This window comes from Helicoverpa armigera, chromosome 15, assembly GCF_030705265.1.
Source record: "Helicoverpa armigera isolate CAAS_96S chromosome 15, ASM3070526v1, whole genome shotgun sequence".
NCBI classification, from domain to species: domain Eukaryota; kingdom Metazoa; phylum Arthropoda; class Insecta; order Lepidoptera; family Noctuidae; genus Helicoverpa; species Helicoverpa armigera.
In genome coordinates this window covers 8,974,217-8,998,001 of record NC_087134.1, presented here as the reverse complement: position 1 = coordinate 8,998,001, position 23,785 = coordinate 8,974,217, and the positions used below count along the sequence as shown (strand labels likewise).

Sequence of the window (23,785 nt, the reverse complement as noted above, 5' to 3'; positions counted from 1 at the left end):
CGACCGACTTCTAAGAAAGAGTATCTCCTTCCATTACGTGTATTTTTTTCTAAAATAAACAATTTTAATTAGCATTTCTAAGGTTTGCAGCCTTATGACTGTTTCTTATATTCTATCTATCTTTACATTCCTTGTATAGACTAATGTCAAAATTCTATCTCTAGTAGGCAAATCGGCCGATAGATAGGGTATTGGGAATGGTCTTCAAACAACACGTCAAGATTCAAATACGTGTCAAAGCATTTAAATACCCATTAAATTGACCAATCCCATGCCACAGAATTCTCCACAGATGTATTGTCAATCTGAGGTCAAACAGCCAACAGTAAATGCAACATAATACTCACTGGAGTCCGCTATACCAATCATTAATGTCGGAAACATGGAAAACAAAATGACCAGTGGAGGTGTTATAACGGAAAATCTCCAAAGAAAGTAGCGCGCCAGAATGCAGGTGATTGGGGAACGAGGAACATTACTCTGTTCGCCCTTATATGCCTTCTTTGGACTCAACCACTTTTTGCAATACCAAAAATCATGGACAGATGTCTTAAAGAACACTTGTAACTGATCTTATTGGTCATGCCCACCGTACGTATTTGACCTAGAAGAAGGCGTCTGACCTACCTGCATTATGGCATCTCCGCTTATCTGTCCTCACTCCGTATTAGAAATGCTATGCAGAGTTATAAACCTCCTACACTGGACAGCTGGCCCACGTCACCTACGCCTGCTTTCTCCACCAAATTAGTGACTGACCACTGTCTTATTAAATTCACAGTTGTAATTATGAGCCTTTGTCCACAGCTGGGCTTTATTACTTGTTTAGAATACATGTGTGTGGGAAACGACCTGCTGTTAGTAAGATCAGTGATTCTTTATGACTTAAATGTGGCAGTAACCGATCTTTGGTTTGCTTTACAATGGACGCTTCATAGATTTTGTATCGCGTGCATTCCACTTTTGAACTGCAATAATAACGGGCATAATTATTGGAAATAACAAGTTTTCGATATTAATTACGGAAATTGGTACTGAGAAAAATCGTGACTGGAATTTTGTAATAGGTCATTGTAAGAATGAGGTTGTGACGAAAATTGATAAAGACTTACCTATGATTGAAATACCTAAATCTAAAGAAGATTTGACAGTTAACAACAATAAAGTACTTACATATAAAGAAAAACAAACACAAATAATGATAGATACAAACAATTACATTAAAAATAATGCTAAGACTACACAGTCATGTAATTGTCCTCAAAGCCTGGTTTCACTCGATACGGAAACTAAAAGTGGTACACTATGATAACTTGTACCTACCATTACGTCACCATCGATTTCTATTATATCCGAACACCTTTAATTAACGGGAACCCATTGGTCTTTGGAGTCGAACGAAGTAATTGCATTTAATTTTAGGACTGTAATAAACTTTCAAAGAATAAAACTGTCTTCAATAATATGTCTAAAACCTTCTCCTAAGTCTGACGAATACTATGTTAAAAATCCGCGTAAAAATCGGTTCAACCAAACGTAAGACAATCATAAACATTTATACATATTATCATACGGGTCAAACTAAGACCCTTCTTTTTCTAAAGTCGGTTAAAAAGACATCGAGTCTGTATTGTTCCTGTTGCAAGTTTGTATTGTATCATTTAGCTATGAAATAGTGAGACCTATTTAGATAGGTACGACATTACTACTTCCTACTTTATTATTACTTAGTTATCTGTTAATTGTTTTACATGTCACTGTCGTTAAATATTCAATTACACATAGCAAGTGTAGTAAAACAATCAAAGTGAAAACTAGTGTAATTATACCTAAAATACTACAAAGTACAATTACCAACTTGAAAAGACTAAATCATTAAAAATTCAATATTGACGAAGAAATATTTCCGAATCCAAAATAGTCGCTTATAATAACAGACTCGAACTAAACATCAGTGAAACTGTCTTTTGTACTTTAATAACTGGTCATTAGAAAACTTCACCTCCGCCCTTTAACCTCTGAAGGTCACTTTATGTCCGCAGTTGCCCTTGAAGGGTTTCAAGGTCTACGAAATCACGCGATAGTATCAAGGACCTTTTTCAGGGTCCCTTAGCTTTCTTCAAGGGTAATGGGAAGTAATTAGTGAGATGGCAAAGCTTTTACACGAGTTTCTTCTCAAAACCATTAGGACCAGGGTCGAGATTAGGTTTCTCCTTGATTGTTAAGACAATGCTGAACTAACAGTTGTGTTAATTTTCTACTAAGTTAACTAGTGTTGCTTGTCTGGGATTTATTTTATTATTTTCTCATTTTTATAGCTTCATTAGTATCAAATTGTCTATGTATGTATATAGATACTTCAGCTGAATGCAATCTTATTTCAGCGTCGAGAAATGGTATTACTAGTAAAGAGTTTCCACACCTCTTGAAAAGTAGTGTCTATTACTGGCCCTTTATAAATCTTCACCAAAACACAAAACTGGAAATCAGAGTCAGAGTAATTAATAAAATCCGGTACTCATTTCCTAAATCCATCAAAACACAAACAAACGTAATCAATCCTATCTTACATAACCATGAATGGCTTCCACTTCTTCATACACCAACACCTTCCTAAACATGATCTATAAATAAGAATCGATTACCCAATAGTTAGCCGTCATTACGTGGCTACTGTGTCTGGGTTAATTAGTATCAAGGCGCCATGACACTTTCGTTATCTGCTGACGTTTGCCGTGTGTCAATTAGCTTGGAGATTTGAGGATTAGTGATGGGCTTAGCAGTGACATGTACTTCAAGTTCGTAAAAGTCCAATTTTATAGGTTAAGCAATGTCTGTAGATTGTCGAGGTATATCAGATTTATCACAGGCATTTGAGACTGTCTCTTGTCTTTGCTGTAATTTCATCATCAGTCTATTGATGTCTACGGCTGACAGTGGTCCTACAATCTTTGACTAGGACAAAAGGTGCGTTCATCAGGATGTCTTCAAGTTTAATGTTACACCTGCACATACTCTCAGTCTTAACAACTTACAGCAAAAAGTTCCAAGCCACTCAAAGATTTATGTGCAAAATCTTATCCTTATAAATTGAAGCAATTACCAAGCTCTTCACATACCGCACTAATTTGACAAAGCACTCCATTATGTTGTCCCATTCAATGGCCGTTAATTGCAGAATGATTGCTAATCTCTTTACTATTAAGAATGCATTTGCTGCATACTTATGTAGAATTTTAACTGCGATCTAATCACCAGGTGGCGCCGTTGATAATGGCTAGTAGTCTAACAAAAACTAACTAAATATGTCGGAATTTGAATTTGATTGAAGTATAATAAAGGCAAATAAATTGGCAAAATCTTGTACTAAGTAGATGAAAATAAATTATGTTATAATTTACTTGCAATGCACTGTAGAAAGAAGTAAATATCTAGAGGGGCTACCGCCTGTCGGTATGTCCGGCATCTAATCTATGCGACCCATTAAAACCTGCATTAAAATCTCCTTCACTAATAAAGTCATCTACATAAAATCGAAATCGACTTTTCCAAACAGTTGTCAATTAATAATCGAATTATTAGTCGATTCATTAGATAAATGGCCATCTCTATTGGAGATCGAATAGGAAACCGGTCAAATGAGAGTGCACAAGATTGTTCGGAGCATTGATAAGGCCCAGTTACAAACTGGTACATGGAAATGTTTATATAAGACAGTTATTTATTATTTGCATGTCTAGCAAGGTTGTCTCGAAGGAAATGCCGCTATGCCTTATCAGTTGAAAGTTATGGTGGGACGACTGATTTGATTTCCTCAATCTTTTGTGGGTATTTTATGGTATTTGCTCCGGCAGTGATAATGAAGTATGCTTAACAGAAAGAGAAAGAAACATTATTTACTTGTTTCATATGTGTTGAAAAAGGGTGAAGTTAAATACGCTTGTAAGGTTGAACGATCATACAATCACCCTTTAACGCCTTTTGTGAGCTTTGCCACAAATCTAGGTCTCACAAGATATCGTCGAGACTTTAAAGGTCTCAAAAAATCCAGATCTCCTACATATTGATGACGTAGCTATAAAAGGTTCAAACAACAAACCGAACCGACGATCTATTGAGGTCACACATGACAGCGCTTGAGTTAAAATATTGCCATGATACGCGCCCGCGCATTCGACGACAGATTAATAGCTAATGTCAAAACACCTTGATGATAGGCTGTTTACTGTCAAATTATGGGGTTAAGAACACCATCGTTTTCTAAAATTAATGAGTTTTATAACAACCTGTTGAAAGGTAGTTTAGAATAATGTAGTACTTGCAACAAAAGATTTAAGTATGCAGGTCAAACACAGTCGTCTATATACGTAATACATAGTCAAGTCATTGATATTTAGTGCGTAATAATATATGATTCATTATTCTTCTCTCGTGTCAATACAAACTGCATGGACCTTTCTAGATAGCGTTATGCTGTAATAGAAAGATATGCAACCCTTACTAACCATATGGCTATCATTGATTCCCATTTGTTGAAATCTATACCGCATATCCATTACGAGAAATGCATATAAAAATACGGTATAATGTATTTATGATTTAAATTAATAAAGTTAATTACTACTTAGTATCTTAAGTACTTGAAGATAATTAATATCTAGTAATGATACATGCACCGATTGTACTAATTACGAATGTAAATTAATACAATAATTGTAATATTGAGTTGCACGTGGTTTCACACCTGTGTTTGTAATCGTAAGACCACAACTAGACCAATTGTAAGGAATATCTATGTGGTATTGATTAATTGTAATCTAACTCAGTTTGCTAATTATAAGAATAAAGCTAATAACTCGGTCTTAAGCTATCCAAGTAATAATCCTTACTAATATTATAAATGCAAAAGTAACTCTGAGTCTGTCGCGCTTGCACTCCAAACCAAATGAAGCGATTAAAAAATTTATTTGGTACTGAGATAATCTAGAGCCTAACATAGGCTCCTTATTACTGGGTGTGGAAGCAGCTCTCACGGGACATGGGTGGAGCTCTGGGGAACAGCCAGTCGGCATTATTAAAAGTGGCACACCCAAGTTCTTGTATAATGATGATGATTTACTTAGAAGTTAAATACATATTTATATAGAATTCCACGGAGTTCTTTTACTCTTACCTTTATCCCCATTCTTCCCAAAATACCTATCTCATTTCACAAGTTTCACACCAAATAACTTGATGCATATGCCCTATTCCTAAATCAGGAAGTTCTCCAGCCTTACATTGAAAGTGACTAATGATCACTTTAATTACTCAATCTCACCAGCATGGCGGTCTACTGAACAATAAACTTACTTAGTTACTTACTTACTTAGTTGCCAGATTAGATCATTAAAATATAGACACTCAGTTTTATGGGACTTTCACGACTATGGCTCACTGGTCTAGACTAATGGGGGTAAAGAAACCATGCAGTAAACATTATTAGCTTAATGTTTGTTTATGTTTAGAAGTTATTTTATAATGTTATTCACTAGACATGAACTAGAAATTCATACATTTAAGATAGCTACAGTAGATTCCTTTTGGGGCAAGTTCATTACCTACATTATTTCAAACAACTTCAAATACAGTTGTCCTTAATTCAACGTGTCTCTGAAAAAGTCATCTGTATGTCCAAAAGATTTCTCTTCACAACCACAATTCTCTCAAGTTAGATCATCAACTTCATTCGCATATCACAAATCTATGTCAATATTATATTTCCAGTCATGGTCTATCCCAACTTCATCAATCGATCCATACATTTGATAAACGACTGCACGCAAAGACATGCTTACTACATATACTCTATTGCTGTTGCAAGTAATAAAACAGATGACACTCGATCATGACTGAGTCAACCAATAAATAGAGCTGTACCAGTGTTGCTCACTGTATGAAAACTTTCACCCTTAAACTATGTTATAAAGTGTCCGCCAAACTTCCTTGAACAGACCTAGCATCCATTCGGGCTTATTATATTTTTAATACTATACATAAGTATGTATAAAAATGCCAGTAAAATCTTCACTCTAAAAATGAGTACAACAAAAACTTTCATCGATTCTTTTCTACCATTTTAGGAGAAAATCTCGCAGTGTAACACTGACTCTTGACTTGTAAACCTACTAACTGAAATTGATTTCTCGTCGGCTCGTCTGTTGTATTTTATTGTCCCTTCGTTCTAGACAATATCGCCTGTTAAAGCTCTCTGCCGATCCTTTTACGGTAAATTCATGGCCATACACACTAATATATCTACATTTTATAACCTTTTAGAACTTGGGCTATGCACATTAACAACATATCTAGAACAGCCGAACTATAATAAGGGTTAGTGCACATTCTTACTTGAATGAAAATTCTGTAGGGCTTAAGTACCTACCTCATACTGTGCAGAATCATTTATCATTATTATTAAAATTACAGATAGGAAATAGGTTGAGAGAGTTAAGCTCAGTTCACAAGAATGCATTCAGTAAATCTACCATGACCTTTAGTACTGTACTGACAAATATCGTCGAACCACTAACACAACAATAAATAATATTTAACAACCTCTAGCAATAAATATTTATTACAAGAAAATTGTTATTACTGTATTGTGTTTAAACATTCACAGTTTTATTGATTGCTTTAGGAAATTGTTTTATATTACATTTGCATTTGAGCGGTTCGTATGTTTGAATATCTTCCTGAGCGTAACACGTACAAATAGAAATGCGTTACTGATTCTTTATGAACGCATAGTCTTGTGTTCCAACCATAGAGGAAAGTAATATATCGGGTATAGAGAGCCTTCTCACAGATTTTTTTGTAGACTGCAAATTAATGTCAATTGAACGGACAACTAGCGCCTCTATTAACTGCATCCGCAATCTTTTAATAGTATGTATAGCTATAGATATATAGGTATATTATGTATAGCTATAGGAATAGTTGCATATACTTCTTCCTTAGTAATTTGCTTTTTAATTAAAAATTAGTAAAGAAGCATTAATTTCTAAAGGTGAGCGGGTTAAAAAGACTTTTCTTTTACAGTTTATAAATTTACTTTATTGCACAACTTATATTATAACATAGGACAAAAATGTATAGATGTATAATATTTGCATGCACACCGTTTAGGCACGATGCATCGCAAATAAAACAGCACAAAAGTAGCGTCCGGGTCGCAAAAAAAAACGATTACACTGGATTATTGGAGGAACTGAAAGCTGGAGGAGGAGGAACGGAGGAGAATTTCACGAAGAAATGCACAAACATAGGACGAAAACTACAAATAAGCGCTAACGCAAGGAGCAGTCGCCATATTTGTGATGATCAATTTGACATTCGGAAATCAATAATTCACTGTGTCACTCAGTGAATTATCTTAAATATTATGCAGTTTTATATCTATGCAAATTATTATAATACGACATAAATAAAATAAATTGGTAGTTAAAATCATATTAATTAATTTAATTTTAGTGAAAAATTATATTTGTATCAATAGTGTCGCCACCTGTGGTGACTTAAAGTAACTAATTGTTTACCGAAGCAGCTAGAAGATGTCGCTTTTTGAAAAAAAAATACCCCACATCTGTCAATGTATGGAACTGTCCTACCCCTGGTTCCAACACATTTTGTCACGTTAATATTCACTGTAGTTGGTACCTACTGTCATTTCTCGGTAATGAAATATTAAGACCAAAAGATAATAAACTAAAGAGTTTATAGATGCTTCTGGCTAGTCTAAGATTGTTCTGTACATAATGTTAATAATTTTAATGATGTCATAAAATTGCAAAGACTAAATAAACCTCATACATATTATGCAATTTTATACTTGTGTTAATGTGCTGCTTAATCTTAACAGGCCTTTATTTATTAAACTTTTTATGTTTATGTAGGTAAAATATGTACCTACAGTTATTTTCATTCAATTTCTTTTTCCTTTCCTTTATAACACACTGTCTATATCTCTTTTATTTCTATTTTCCTTTCACAGGTACCTATGCTGGAAGAGATTTCTTTGGAAATAAGCTTTGTAAATTATTTCATTCCTTTTGTTTTTCTTATTATAGTAATAAATAAGCTAAATAAATAATATTAGTGGTGATGAACAATGAGTGTTATATTATATTAAAAATAGTATTTTTCATTAATTTGACCAATAACATGGCCACGCCCTAACCGCCCGCACACAACGATACATCATTATGCTTCCAGTAGCTGTCAAATTAGTGATTTGTATCGCTCGTACTAAATAGATGATAAGTTGCCCACCTGGATGTGACTCATGACAGCCGCTGTCAAACTTGTGTGCCGTGAATACCAACCTTTATGGTAGGAAGTGCATTGTTTATGGTAAAGATAGATTGTCGATGACAGATTTGGGCTATGGTTTGAGAATTCGTAATTGGAACGTGTTACGAATTAATTGATGCCTGCGTTTTGGGATAGTTTGTTTGTAATAGATACTTGGGTAAAAAATAATCTAAAATGTCATCTTGCTTAATACGAAATAACTTAATTGATTTTGAATAGATTACCTAATTAATTATGAAATATCTATTAAAAATCTTTATTCCGATATAATAATGTGAACATATTTTCAAGAAATTCACATAACTGTGGAGTTAGTCCGAAACAACTTTTAAGTTGATCTATTAATCTTACCAATGAAGATTAATATTGAAAATAATATTTCAACCGTTTAGTTAATTATGGTATAGAATAACTGTAAATTAATTTATAAAACATATAATTTATGTTCAAAAAGCAATTTATTTCGAAATAAATCACTGCGTATGCGCCGGAAATTACCAAATGCCAGAAGAAATTTAACATCCCAAATATTATATTACCAAACTAATTTATTGTTACCTTAACGAGAAAACTTCTAAACTTTATCACCTACAATAAAATATAATCTGAAAAATTAACGCGTTCCAATAACAGATAATATAAAAACGAGTTAAATAAAACCTTCATTGTCATTTCGTATTAATTTTATAGGCCATTAAAAAAGTTGTAAACATAAGACGATTATCATGTCAACGGTTTTATTTGAAAAAAGAACGACCTTTTATTGTTTTTCGTACGAAAATAAGATTCGACCAATTAACGTCGATTTTTAAGTGACATGATATTGTTCCTAATTTAAAATATAGTTATCGGCACGGAGCGCAGAAGCGATTTATTCGTTTATTGCCTTATGTGTACAGTGCGCAAAGCGATCCCCACTCTTCCGCCGAGAGCTCAATATCCGTGCCGGTAACTATATTTAAATAGGCATACCGAACACGATTCTAATATTAACATTCCAATATTGTCAGGAAATGCCTTTTTAAGCTGCTTTAACCGACTTCCCAAAGAGGAGGAGGTTCTCAATTCGGATTCTTTTGGAAATGATACAAAACAAAAATTCTGATTGCAAATTATTTTAACCGCGACTCTATCTTAAAAAACTAAATAACTATTGTTACACAGATACACTAGTTATCCATTTCCCATTAAATTCCCATTAGGATTCTATTAGTTTCCATAACACTTTGTTTGTTACTCTCAAGTATTTAGGTTGATGTTTGAAAGGATTACAAACTACTTGTATTGTCTGGTTTCCATGGTAACCACAAAATTATGACGAATTGATATGTCTACTTGCAACATGGTTATTTATTGCTGGTTAGATTTAGGAGCACGATCTTGTTCTATGGTCCCAGAATTTCTGAAATTAGGTAATGTTTCATTTGAGATACCTAGCAATAATTTATGTTATACCCACAAAGTGCATCTACTAGGCAACACAGTTATCAAAAATATCCTCAATTTTAGAATAAGTATAGATACTCATTCCAAAATTATCAAGTTGGTGTTACTTTTGATAAGTTAGGATTAACTAAACATATTCCTAAAGTACGTTTATATAAAGAAAATTGAATCTACCTCTAGAATCTCGCGAACGCAAGCCATAGATACTTCAAGCTATTACCTACAAACAATGTCAGGCGCTTCTAGGAGACAAGCCTAGTCGCGCAGACTATGTGCACCTAAATACCCACGCTAGTAGTCTGAATTCCTGATAGGCGTAACATTTGTACTATGCAGACCGTGAATGTAGGCAAGATCTTTTAGCCGACGACCGACTTTGGAGGTGCAAAAAAAGATTTTATTGGATTACTTAACAGTAAAGTAGGTACTTACTTTATTTTTTCCATATTGAGTAGATAGTAACCAAAGTACCTAATCTAGGTCTCGTGAAATAACTTTGCTACTATGAAGTAGGCTGTGATATGAAGTTAGCGACTAGTTACTGCACAACACTCAAAATTTATGAACGAAACACTATTGCGCATGCGTGAAGTATTAAGTAGCTGACTTAAGAGCAGCAATGCTATATGATTTGAACTTGAACGTATTGTTATGATGCTAACATTCCTCATTAAGTATGTTTGATTGCTAAGGAAAAGAATGGACATTGATGAAAAACAATCTACCCATGACTTAAACAGTCCACTTTCAGCTGTCTCAATTCTGTCTTCACCAAGTAAACTCAAGTTAAAAAGCCAGGAACAAGTTAATTATAGCTCAGTTATCTCGCGAACAAACGTTTTGACGGCGCGCCGGTACTCACAGATTAGATTGTAGATAATTACAGTCTGCCTACAACTCAGCCTGTCTAGAAAGTGTTAGCACTAGTGTTTGTCTGCGGCCGCGCCTGTAATGCACTGAAAAATAAGTGTATGTTTATGAAAATCTATGAGGTTGGCTAGAGGAATGCCTACCTAATAAGAGTCTAAAACAAATGACTATTATATGCCGCCATCATTTTTGAAACATAAAAGAAAACTGTTTGAGAAGTCATGGTTGATAAACCTAAGTCAAAGAAACAGCAAGCAATTAATGCTGTAACAATCAAATCTAATTGCAGTCAGCCCTTTCTACTTGAAGTTAGAGTCGACCTCCAGACGTACCCAAACATAGTGAATCGATATTGAACTTGACATTTTGAATTTGCAGAGCCTAAAATGGCGTTAAAACTTAAGGTGACACCATAAATTTTCAAAAAAGTTAACTGCTAACCACATTAAAAATAATTTCTTCTCCTCAATAAAGCTTTTTAAGTAGGTACTTGAACAGTATGAATTTGCGCAAATGTGTGTTCAACCTTAGATCTGTAATCGGCACATCCTTCATCTCCAACAGAATGTCGGTCGTGTATTAACTGCTGCCATTCATCCGAAGGTAATGAGTTTCCGGTAAAAGCTGGCCGACCATTCAATAACTTGAACTTTGTCCCTTTTGTGCACCTACTTAGTACTTAACTATCGAAGTTTCTAGACGTTGAGTCGTCATGGACGTAGATTTCATTAGAATTTTTAAAACAATATAAATAATCTTGTAAATAATAAATTGTTGCCGAATCTGAAATGATCATAAATGAACATTGGAATTTAATTAACTTAGCAATGACTTAAAAAATGAAAATTATGGTTAGTCAGTAATCAGGTTTTAACTCAGCAAAAACTCTATAGTACACAAATACAGTAAGATACAGATGTATAACTTAACACCAGGTTTTACCAACTAACAACCGTTTGATCATCTAGCAGCACATAATTAACCAAACTACACGACATTTGAATTCCAGTTCAATCACGATAACAAAACAAAAACTAATTTAATAAAGGCTAACCATATTGCATGCTACCAATCCATTACCAGTAGCCCGGAGCAGCTTAAGCAAGCTGCAAGCAGGATTGTGAACTCAGACATAATTATAGGCTACTAACCTTTTACCAAACATATTATTAATGTCCAGTACAGTCAACTTCAGGTCAGTGGTAACAGTTTTATAGGAAAATCGTACTTATTATTATTGAGTTAAGGTACATGACAGTTACCACTGATGTGCAGTCTACTGTACCTAGGACGATAAGAAGTGGTAAATCATTTCGAGTAAGACTATAATTTTGACGGATACCTTTTGATGTTTGAGTAACTTAGTTGGTTTTATTAGAAGCTGTGGTAATAGTGATTTCAGCGTGTACTTCATCATAGTAGTTAGGATGTGGTTTGGTAATTTCTGTTGTCATTAGGATAATGATGATTTTATAAGTCAACCCTGAGATGTTCATAATTTCATGTGTAGTCACTTATATTTTGATGAACATCTGCCTAATTCTCAACATTTCTTTTGAATTATAAATTAGTCTGACTAAGCCTTAGTTCAGTATTGTATTGACCGTCAGAAATTTTAGTTTGTAAATAAAGTGTAAATTTTTTCAAAGCCCTCTCTTGTACACCCTGCGACAAGGAATTTGGCTCAATCTCTTATCTGTCAATAGTAATAGTTTTTAGTAGTCATTAGTGTTCCTTGTTACACCTAAAAGAATATTTTTACTTATCTAACCACCTCCTTTCTTCTTCAACAGTGGCAGCAGTATGCATCCTGCTAGAAGTGGGCGCGCTCCCGAGCCGGCGAGCTGGCTTCACGTGCAACGATCCAGCGTTGTCGTACCCTCACACGGGAGACACCTTCTCCATATCGCTGGTGGCAGCCATCACTGTTATTGTGCCTTATTTAGTTGTGAGTATTCATTATTTTTTTTTATTGAGTTCAGGAAGCTTTTACTCAACCATAAATACATTTGCATTAACTAGCAAAGTAGAAAAGATAAAACATTTGAGGATCTCTGCATTAAGTAACAACTAGTTTAATGTATTTTACCAAACAGCAATAAAAGCAATATTTTAGGAAGCAAAAGGTGATGTACGAACAAACAAAGGCATTCCTGATAAAAATAACTCAGGAGATAGTTTGTTGAAATGTAAATATCTCTAAGGTTTGGTACCTTCAGTGCTATATTAGGAAGAAGTAGGTATTCAGTATTCCTATCAGTTACTCCTGAACTATTGTCGTGCAAACGCCATTGTACTATCAACACCAGCTAATGTACACAGCTGTGTACTTAACACAAGTTAAACACACCCACAACTTGGTGTAAGTACGGTTTATGACAAAGCCTTTAACATTTATGCAGGTGGGCATGCAAATGAACCTTGATTTTCTAGACATTTTTAGGAAGACAATACGTGCCAAGTTGCACCGCTTGTAGAATTCTTAACAGATTTCCTTGTGACTTTCTTGCCATTTTCTTTAAAGTTATATCAACTGCATAGGGTTTTTCCAACAATTCTTGGGTCAGCTTCTAGTCCAACCAAATTCAAAACAGTAGGCACTACTGTTTTCCAAGGAGCGAATGCATGCCTGACCTCCTCATCCCAGTAACTTGGGCCCTAAGTTGTATTTTTTATGACCAAAACGATCAATCGAATCAATCTTTGAACATGAGAACACAATTTTCTTTTGTTTGCATTCATTTGTTTTTAACCATTGAAAAAAATGACACTGAACATGGTAGCTTTATTATTCTTAAATGAGACAGACTGAACAGTGACCAACAAATTGTCAAGCTAAATGTCAGTAGCAAGATATTCATTCGCAGAGTTGATGTTAACGGCCTGTCCAGTAGTGTCCAGTGTCCATTAGAAGACAGACTGTCTATCATTTACTGTCCATTAACACAATGTAAGACTGATTTTGTTTTTATTGCTCCGATGTCATTAGAAATGATGCGTTGAATGTCGAAGATTATTTTGTTAAGTGTAGGTTCTAGCTGGGTTAACAAAATGGATGTTTTTTAGCATACTGTTCACTTGCCTGTGAGGTTAAAAATAATATTTTATAAATGAATAAGGCTTCAGAATTCTTCAAATTAAATGCATGGTGATATTTAAATCTTCATCATACAAATAAAATTTAAAAGTCTTTCTACAGTTGCTCAGTAACTTTGGTGTTTAAATTAATGCCTACTGTCTTAATGACCACAGTGGTTGCGACTATAATTAGAAAAGCAGCACAATATTAAAAAATGACCACTTCTAAAAATGGTTGCTTTATCTTCATTCCTAAAACGTACCTATATCCATTAATTTGCATACCAAAACCTTATCTTAAAATAGTTACTAAGCTATCTTTCATTTACATTACCAAATTAACCACCACCTCTCTCCCCAGCTATGGGCAGTGGAAACCACTCTTCAACGCGAAGACGAGTACCTGAAGAAGAATAAACTCCTCACCAGCGCCAAGACTGCTGCCTTCATCTACAGAGACTATATCTATGGATCCGTCTTCAACCTGACGATTTTGGAGGTGGTGAAGTGCGTCGTGGGATCCCCGAGGCCAACCTTCTTTGATTTGTGCCAGCCTGATAAAGCTAGTACTTGTAATGAGTGAGTGTCTTTTGTTTTCCTTTATGTCTTTGTATAACGATACAATATTTCAACTATCCGTCTGTTTTTCCTCTCTGTGGACTTGTGTCTGTTTTTTGTCTCTAGTTTTCTTTTTCTTTGTTTTTTGTATTGTTACCTAAGAATATGGTATCTAAAGGTTCGCGTATGCTTTTTTATTTTTACTTGACTAAACATCATGATTATAACCTGCATACATCACAAGTAAATTACAGATTGGTATTTTTGCGTAATTCAAAATTATTTACCTTCCTATTCGCAATTTCCTTCCGTGTTTCATCATCATTTTACTTAGCAAATATTATGTGTATTAGCAACATCATTATTAATTAACTTCATACTTACAGTTCAGAGTACGTGAGCAACTACCGCTGCACATCTACGAAGTACTCCCGGTATCTGCAGATCGACTCCAGCCGCAGCTTCCCGTCTGCGCACGCGTCGCTCTCCATCTACTGTGGATTGTTCTTGGCTGTGAGTATTTTTTAAGACTTCATAAAAGGTAGTTTTAATGGGGTAAATATTTAAGTAATTGAAGCCGAGAGACATAGAATTATAAGTAAGTCTATTTCGACATTGACGTTATTAGCAAAACGTGTGATTTCTTTTTGGTTTAAATGGTCATAATGTCGATAGATATTTTATAGTGATATTGGGTTATCTTGCTCTCATCCACTACAAAATACATAATTACATTCAGGGTTTGTTATTCACAAGCAAAAAAAAGTGTCTATGGAGTTCTTTGCCGGTTCGTCCCCATAAGATCCATCTCTTTGAACCGTGCATTCAGCTTGGCATTTCAAAGAGCTTTAATACGTCTATTTGAAATTAAAACATTTGAGTTTGAGTTTATCGAAACAGTCCCTATTAAGTTCTTTATTGTTTCTAAACCTTTCCTCTCTACCTACCTCTATAACAACAAACCTTCTTCCACAGTGGTACCTCCAACGCCGCGCCTTCAGCTGGCACAACCGCTCCGTGCTCCTGGTACCGCTACTGCAGATCCTCTGCATAGTGTACGCCGCTGTGTGCTCGCTCAGCCGGCTCAGCGACCACCGGCATCACTGGTGGGACGTGCTGGTTGGCGGCGCTATGGGCGCGCTCAGTGTTCTGTATACGGTGAGTTGGTCATTCATTTATCTTATGCTTATGTAGATCCTGTCAGCTGTGAAGTTACTTACCTCTCAATAATTAAACAAAAGAATGATTACCATTTAATATGGACGTAAGTATTAAAAGTCTTATTTATAAAACTGTATAGTTTTGTATAGTTGTCAATGAACCGGCTGCCAATGAACATCTTTGACAGTCGTTACGGGTAGACTGACACTGACACCAGTCAAACCAAGGGGTATTGGGTTGCCCGGGTAACTGGGTTGAGGAGGTCAGATAGGCAGTCGCTCCTTGTAAAGCACTGGTACTCCGCTGAATCCGGTTAGACTGGAAGCCGACCCAAACATAATTGGGAAAAAGGCTTGGAGGATGATGTGTTGTGTATAATTTCGGCCAAAAATAAAGTTTTCGCTTAGGGGCGCTTATGTGGCCCATAATCCTTCCTATGCCTCTAGCAAATACGTTCCTGCATAGCCTTTCGCGCGGTTCTTCAAGGCAAAGAACCCTCGCATTGAATCTTTTAATTCTACGAGACAAAACGTGAATAGGCATATATTCAATTATTGTTACGCTTAGGTCTTAATTTAAAATAAACTTGGAAAATAAAAGACGAAGTAGAGTATTAAGACCGAATCAGGATAAGATTATAAACCGGTGAGGTAACTGCATAACCTAACATTTTTTTATTATTCGATTTAATTGCATGTTATTATAAATTTTTATTTATCCTTTCCTGCATAAGTACAAGCAATAGCAAATTTTTCCTTATTTAATTACATAAAAAGCTTTTACCCAAAGGTTTTATATTCAGTCATTTCCCGTATTAAATGGATAAAAACTATCTTAGCTCGATCTTAACTGTAAAAAAGATCATCGATTCTCAAAACTCTGAGGTAAAATAAAAACAGAGCTTGATTAAAATTCAATTTAAGTATTAGCTTTTGGAATAACTTGTACCTTTTTGCTACGTTTTTTATGTAAGGCAAAAACGTTAGGAAGGAAATAAGACTCAACATTTTTAACAGATAAATCAGACGTCGAATCGATTATTTTGTATTATATTTCGATATGTCCAAATCCTTTTCCTCGTAATAACTCGTAAAACAAATGTAATTTCTGACTGCTCCTCAACCAATCCCTTTTTACAACACTACTAACTCATAGCCTTCCATATTTAAACAAGAATTCCCATAAAATAAATGTCAAACACATTATTCACCGACAATTAAATTCCAAATTTAAATTCCAACAACAATTCTATTTCTTCCAACAACAACAACAACGTTTTGTTAGAACCATAGATTGTAATCAGGTGTTGACATCACTGGCCATATTTTATTCCGTTCTCGTTAGTTTATGGTACACAGGTAATAAACCTCATTAGTTCGTGTAAATGTTGGTGCATCGTGCGATGATAGAATCATTTTATAGCGGGATTGCTTCAGCTGTCGTGTTTATGTATAAACACTTTATTGTGTTAATTGCACTGTTTTGATTCAAAATGGCAGCCGGTTGCCGGTTGTGTATTGTTTTAATGCAATTATACGATGTACTTACTGGCTATTAATGTAATTGAAATCGTTGAATAAATTAATGATCATCCTATTGAGACTTAAACAAAACGCACCCGACAACTATATTTGTCAACAGTATTGCAAACTCCGGGTTACATCTTTTCCCAGTGTAACAATATCCCATAAATTGGATACTAGAAGTCTCAAATTGGGTTCTTCAACTTACTAATCATTCCTTTCTTTCCTCAGGTCCTAGTTCTCTGCAAGAACTTCTCGCAGCCAGCCGTGGTCAGCACGAGTGACATTTCCAGCAGTGACGGTAACAACCACCAGTCAGTCCGGCGGCTTCTCTCCAGCGACGCTCACGTGGTCGTGCCCTAGCCTCAAGCAGTGTAAGCGCCACGCTTACGTACAAACCTGACTTGAAGTGAGTTCTTGAGTTGAAGTGAAGTGAGTTCTTTTCGAATCCGTGCTCAAAGAACCCAACGGAATTCGAATTAGGAGTTCTGAATCTCAGTTCTGTAGTGCAGTTTTGTTTTATAATGAGATGTAGATATTTAGAGTTCTAGTTGATTTCTTAGAGGTTTTTGGGAGCGTTTTGAAATTGGAATGAGTTGGTTTATGTTGAGTTCGTTATTGGTGTTAAAGTCCTAATCTTAAGCAATGTAAGCCTCGAGCTTACTTGATTTGTAAGTTGGACGAATAAGAACTTTTTGGACTTGTTTAAATTTTATTTCATTGACTGGGAATAAATTGTTGAAATGTGGGAATTAATTGGTCTGTTTTAGTTTATCGAAAGAACGAAATATCTCTTTAGTTTGGAGAAGAATCAAAAATGTTTTATGTTAATAATGTGCGTAGAAAAAGAGTCTTTGGATAAAAAATAGGTACACTAGTTTATTTTAGAGGTCGTAGGAGACTTGAAGAAATGTTCTGTTAGCTTAGAATGTTAGGATGAGCATTGTTCAAATATTCTAATTAGTGATACAAAATCAATTTAATTTGCGAACGGTGTTGAATTGTAAATAAAAAGTAGATTGTAGTAACTTTATGTGCGAGTGATTTGATTGGGGAATTGTGATTAAATTCTGATGTATCATTGTAGTGATTGGATTTCATGGTGTTTACTTAGGTATGCCTAGAAGACACTGCTTTGTAATTGAGTAAAAATAGCACAAGCATAAGTTTCAAATAATATCACGCAGATCAAAACTAATTCTATTTATAAAAGTGACGTTTTAAAAATAGATGCACTAAGTGATGATATTTTCGTGACATAGAAATTCACTTAGCAACCCCATGAGATTATCCTTTTATCTTAATTCCCCTTTGAAAAGGGGATGTCCCATGTTTTCTTAGAAGCATCATATTTTTAAGGGGAACAGCCCCTGTAGGTAACTTTGTTTACAAAGACAAATTGGATCTGTCATTTGTTTTTTTTTTAAGGAAAAATAATCGGGGTGGTGAGCCAAACTTTTTCATTCATTCTTTTTATATATTTTTTTTTGTTTTGAACACCGAAACGATATTGACTATTATTGGTTTGAAAATACAACGTTTTTCATAATTAATAAGTTTTTCAGTTTGCAAAATTATCCTGACTCTCAATAACTCTTTCTAAATCAATAAATAACGGTTTTATTAGAAGTTAATTAATAAAATGTTTCGCCTAATAATTATTAAACAAAGAGTCATTCGTAGTTGTATATTTCATTATAATTAAATATAAGTTAATTATAAATGAGACCAGTGATATTGTAGTGCAGATTTATTATATAAATTGTGTGTATTTTTATACAATTTAATTTTATTATGGTTAAAAATATGCACAATTTATTGAAATAATAACACAGTGCAGCATTAATATTTAAAATAAAAATTCAATGTCATAGAACTGTTTCACGGCGTAACTCTACTTACTAATTTATTAATTAATTGTAATATTAAAATATTATTAAAATACGTTTTTTAATAATAACAACATTTTGACAGTATTCACTGCTTAGTACCTGTCTAGTCGTAAGGTAATTAAACATTTATTTTTATTTATTGTTAACATTTTTTCATAAAACATTGTTAAATCTACCCACCTGTATTTATAATTTAAAATAACAATATTAACTTTGTTTTTACCGGTATTGGGTAATAAATGGAAATAAATTATTATTTCAACAGAAAAAAATAATAATTTGCTAATTTTCTTTTTAAGAATTTGACATTCCTGTGCATTTAGTATACTAATAGTTTTAGTCTTTTCTATCTGGAATTTTGTAAATATTATTTTTAAGGTGTAGTTGTGTGTTTGTGGCTGACTGATGTCTGTATGCGAAATTGTATAAAATAAAATGAATTAAACAAAAAATACGTGTTGGTTTTTATTTATAATAACCCATTTAAGGGATAAACCTCGTCACATGGGACCTGATACACACACCCGGATAAAATATAACCTGTGCCCTTCCTCGATAAATGGGCTGTTTAGTAGGTACTAGAAGCATTTCCTAGATGTGACCAGACCCTTAGCTTGGCGAGTACAAGCAAACTAACAAACTCTTCAACCGTATGTATACAACCAGCACCGTGAATGAAACAGCGGGAAATAAAAAATAATTGAATAACTTTATGAATTAAACAGCTATTTGTTAATAACAGTCAATGTTGGGTGAAAGTTACATTTAAATATTTATTCAAATAATTGTCAATGGTAATTGGTTTGTTTTACTATAGGTAAGAAAGTTTAAACACAAGTGTATCTTTAAAAAGATTTAGATGCTACAAAATACTTGTTTTATAATAATTTTCAACTATACTCGTGACAGAGATAGATATTTTATTTCACGAAAGCTGATGAGCCTAGGTACCTACTTGTGTGTGGATGCTGTGTATCGTCGGTTCAATAGGGTAGTGTCCAGGGTCGAAATAATGAAATAATATTTAGTCCGCTTTTTGGATAATCAAAAAATATCGGATACGTATTTTTTCTTATTTTAATCAAACATAAAATGACAAAGACACAACGCTTCAAAAATTAGGAGTGGAGGGCAGTTACGTCACAGATTCCTGAAAATTGTAGCAATTTGTGACGTCACACTCAACTTTAATACGCTATATCTTAATAAGTTCTGATCCAATTTAAAAAAGAAAAAATACGTATCGCTTAATTTTGGACAATCTACAAGCCGGACTAATTATTATTTTTTTAGGAAACTAGCCTATTCCCGCTAGGACCAACGAAATTGAGCTCTGGATTTGTACATGCGTAATGAGCATGTGGACAGACGACCTTATAAAGGTCGCCGGAAGACGCTGGATGCAGGTCGCTTCCAACAGGTATCTGTGGAGATCTAAGGGGGAGGGAGGCCTATGTTCAGCAGTTGACGTCCTATGGCTGAGATGATGATGATGATGATGAATGAGCATGTAAATGTAGTTATGTGTTTCACCCCACGATAAACCTGAGGAAGTTCCCTGCTTTTTCTTTATTTTCCTCCATTTCGTAAAGTTTTGTTCTACAATCCCGGAAGAACACAACAACAGTAAAGAAGCGAAAATATTTTCATCACAAATACCTTGTATAACGATGACAGTCTCCTAAATTATCAATTTTATGACATAAATACAAGATGAAAGAATGGTGCTAAGCCGGGCTATTTTCATGACAATCATAACACAACTGCATTCCTTGAAAACGCTGAAACATAAATATCCTATTATTGTATGAAGAAAATTCAGCTCTTTTTATGATAGCTTAAGAAAATATCTTGAATATCATAAAGTAAGTATGGATACGCCATTTTTCATTTTTCGTCGTAGGCTCTTTATGGTGTGCGTTCGCGCAGCGGAATGTTGTTGAATTTAAAGATTTTAATTATGCAGATAATTAGTGTATGACGTCCTATAATTGTGTATGGTAAATAAAAATTTGTGTATGCAGCCATTGTGGAGAAATTCACCAAAACAGATTCCGCTGGGCGAACGTTGGCGAACGTTGTCCTGGCGGAACTTTTTTTAATCCATAGACTTTAGAAGAAAAGAGATGTGTCCAAAAATTAGTGTGTATTTGTGTATAATTGATTATGTATGAATGAAATCAGTGCATGCATAAACTTCGGAGAAATTCAAGTTTCCGCTACGCGAACGTTTGGCCATTAGCTAGTTTTCATATAAAGCGCTTACATAGAGAGCTGTAGATTTTTACATACGTTATTTTGAAATTGTTTATATTTGTTTAAAAAACAGATTTAGAAAAAGTCGTAGGGTTTAAAAGATAAAAATATAAACGTAAAATACACTTATTAGGTCTTAGTTCTTAAAGTATGCAGTTTGGGGTCTAGATTTTCACGTTTACACAAACCTTGTAAGTGTCCCCAACATGTTGCCAAGTATCAATGATGTTCCGTTAGTAATTAAAAAGTTATAGGATATTTTATCATGATATATGATGAATAGATCACTGTTTACAAAGCAGTCGAATATCACGACGTTCTAAAGGAATTGCATGGTAAAATGTATGCCAATAATTAGTTTAATCATTCAACTATTCACTTGCAAAATTTCATGTCATTAAATTCAGTAATTAAAGAAAGACAATTATAATACTGACGGAGCATCGAAAACCTACATAATCCGACCAAGTTCGGATAGCTACAAAAAAGCGGCCGTTCCATATGTCTAAGAAACGTTCTTAACTTGGAAGGTTAGTATATTTATTAATATGGTACAGTTGCGTACACAAGCGTTAGGAAAAAATAAAACAATTGCATTTCTTGAACGAAAAATATTTTTTTAATAATAATGCCACTATCTACGACATTTTAGTTAAACACGTAACGTTTATTAACGTTATTTTTAATCACCTAGTTAAGTAATTTATGTAAGTAATGATAATAAAAATATTTTTGTACACGGATATTTAAATAGAGAAGTACTTGTTAATTGAAGATTTATTTTTATCGTAGATAGTGGCATTATTATTCAAAAAATATTTTTCATTCAAGAAGCATTGTTTTATTTTTTGCCTAACGCTTGTGTACGCAACTGTGCCATATTAATAAATACTAACCTTCCAAGTTAAGAACGTTTCTTAGACATATGGAACGGCCGCTTTTTTGTAGCTATCCGAACTTGGTCGGATTATGTAGGTTTTCGATGCTCCGTCAGTATTATAATTGTCTTTCTTTAATTACTGAATTTAATGACATGAAATTTTGCAAGTGAATAGTTGAATGATTAAACTAATTATTGGCATACATTTTACCATGCAATTCCTTTAGAACGTCGTGATATTCGACTGCTTTGTAAACAGTGATCTATTCATCATATATCATGATAAAATATCCTATAACTTTTTAATTACTAACGGAACATCATTGATACTTGGCAACATGTTGGGGACACTTACAAGGTTTGTGTAAACGTGAAAATCTAGACCCCAAACTGCATACTTTAAGAACTAAGACCTAATAAGTGTATTTTACGTTTATATTTTTATCTTTTAAACCCTACGACTTTTTCTAAATCTGTTTTTTAAACAAATATAAACAATTTCAAAACAACGTATGTAAAAATCTACAGCTCTCTATGTAAGCGCTTTATATGAAAACTAGCTAATGGCCAAACGTTCGCGTAGCGGAAACTTGAATTTCTCCGAAGTTTATGCATGCACTGATTTCATTCATACATAATCAATTATACACAAATACACACTAATTTTTGGACACATCTCTTTTCTTCTAAAGTCTATGGATTAAAAAAAGTTCCGCCAGGACAACGTTCGCCAACGTTCGCCCAGCGGAATCTGTTTTTGGTGAATTTCTCCACAATGGCTGCATACACAAATTTTTATTTACCATACACAATTATAGGACGTCATACACTAATTATCTGCATAATTAAAATCTTTAAATTCAACAACATTCCGCTGCGCGAACGCACACCTCTTTATGTACAGTCAACTTCAGGTCAGTGGTAACAGTTTTATAGGAAAATCGTACTTATTACTATTGAGTTAAGGTGCATGACAGTTACCACTGATGTGCGGTTGACTGTACCAAGGCCGCGGTAACTTTTTCGAACAATCCCGCAGCCCCGGCAGTTGCTTGATAGTCTGGCAGCACTTTACGAAAAAATTAGATGAAATGGTTAAATATGGTAGTTTTTCCTTTAGGTATTTTTCTATGACTTCCAAAAGTTTGCTTTTACTGATCAGTAAGTATAGACAAAGATTCAAAATCTGCTAAACCCTTAAGAAATAATATTGTCTTTATATTAGGCAAGTGACTGTCTAAGTCAGTATTTTTTCTAATAAATACAAAACAAGAAAAACCCGCATCTTTCTTTAGATTTCAAACAGCTTTGTACCTAATTAAATAGCCACAAGGGGTCTAACTACAAAAAGTAATGTAAGACCCATAATTGTAATGAATGCTCTATTCAAGAGTTCATTAAAAATAAAATTAATGTAAAGACTTTTGAATACTTACATTAATCACATACTTGAATGGATTTTTTCATTAACAAACTTTGAATGAACAAAAATCAATGCTTTTTAGGATAGAGTAATGATATGTAAATTATGGAATATTATTACTGTATGGTAAAGCACTGAATAGTTGATTAATTACAACTTTCTAAAGTTAACTTACGTAAACGTAGATTTAACTCCCTAGGATGGGTCTGATCTTAAGTGCTAGATGCTAGTGATCATAAACTTATAGAAACATAATTAGAGAGTATTTAATTACCTAGACTTACATAAGTTGCTATAATAAGTTGCAAACACACATTTTTGTGTAAACATATTATCCAAAAAGGAT

General features: G+C 34.0%; 1 protein-coding gene across 2 annotated transcripts in view; it reads left to right on the top strand.

The window, feature by feature from the left end:
* Positions 1 to 19,325, top strand: part of LOC110376222 (phospholipid phosphatase 3) — a 94,135-nt gene extending 74,810 nt beyond the window's left edge. For both annotated transcript variants that reach the window (XM_064038084.1, XM_064038085.1), the window contains exons 3-7: positions 12,462 to 12,616; positions 14,108 to 14,325; positions 14,691 to 14,817; positions 15,280 to 15,462; positions 17,220 to 19,325. In XM_064038084.1, the coding sequence (XP_063894154.1) occupies positions 12,462 to 12,616; positions 14,108 to 14,325; positions 14,691 to 14,817; positions 15,280 to 15,462; positions 17,220 to 17,351 (815 nt within the window). In that variant the 3' untranslated portion in view covers positions 17,352 to 19,325. The remainder of the gene's footprint in view (positions 1 to 12,461; positions 12,617 to 14,107; positions 14,326 to 14,690; positions 14,818 to 15,279; positions 15,463 to 17,219) is intronic.
* The last annotated feature ends 4,460 nt before the right edge of the window (positions 19,326 to 23,785 follow it).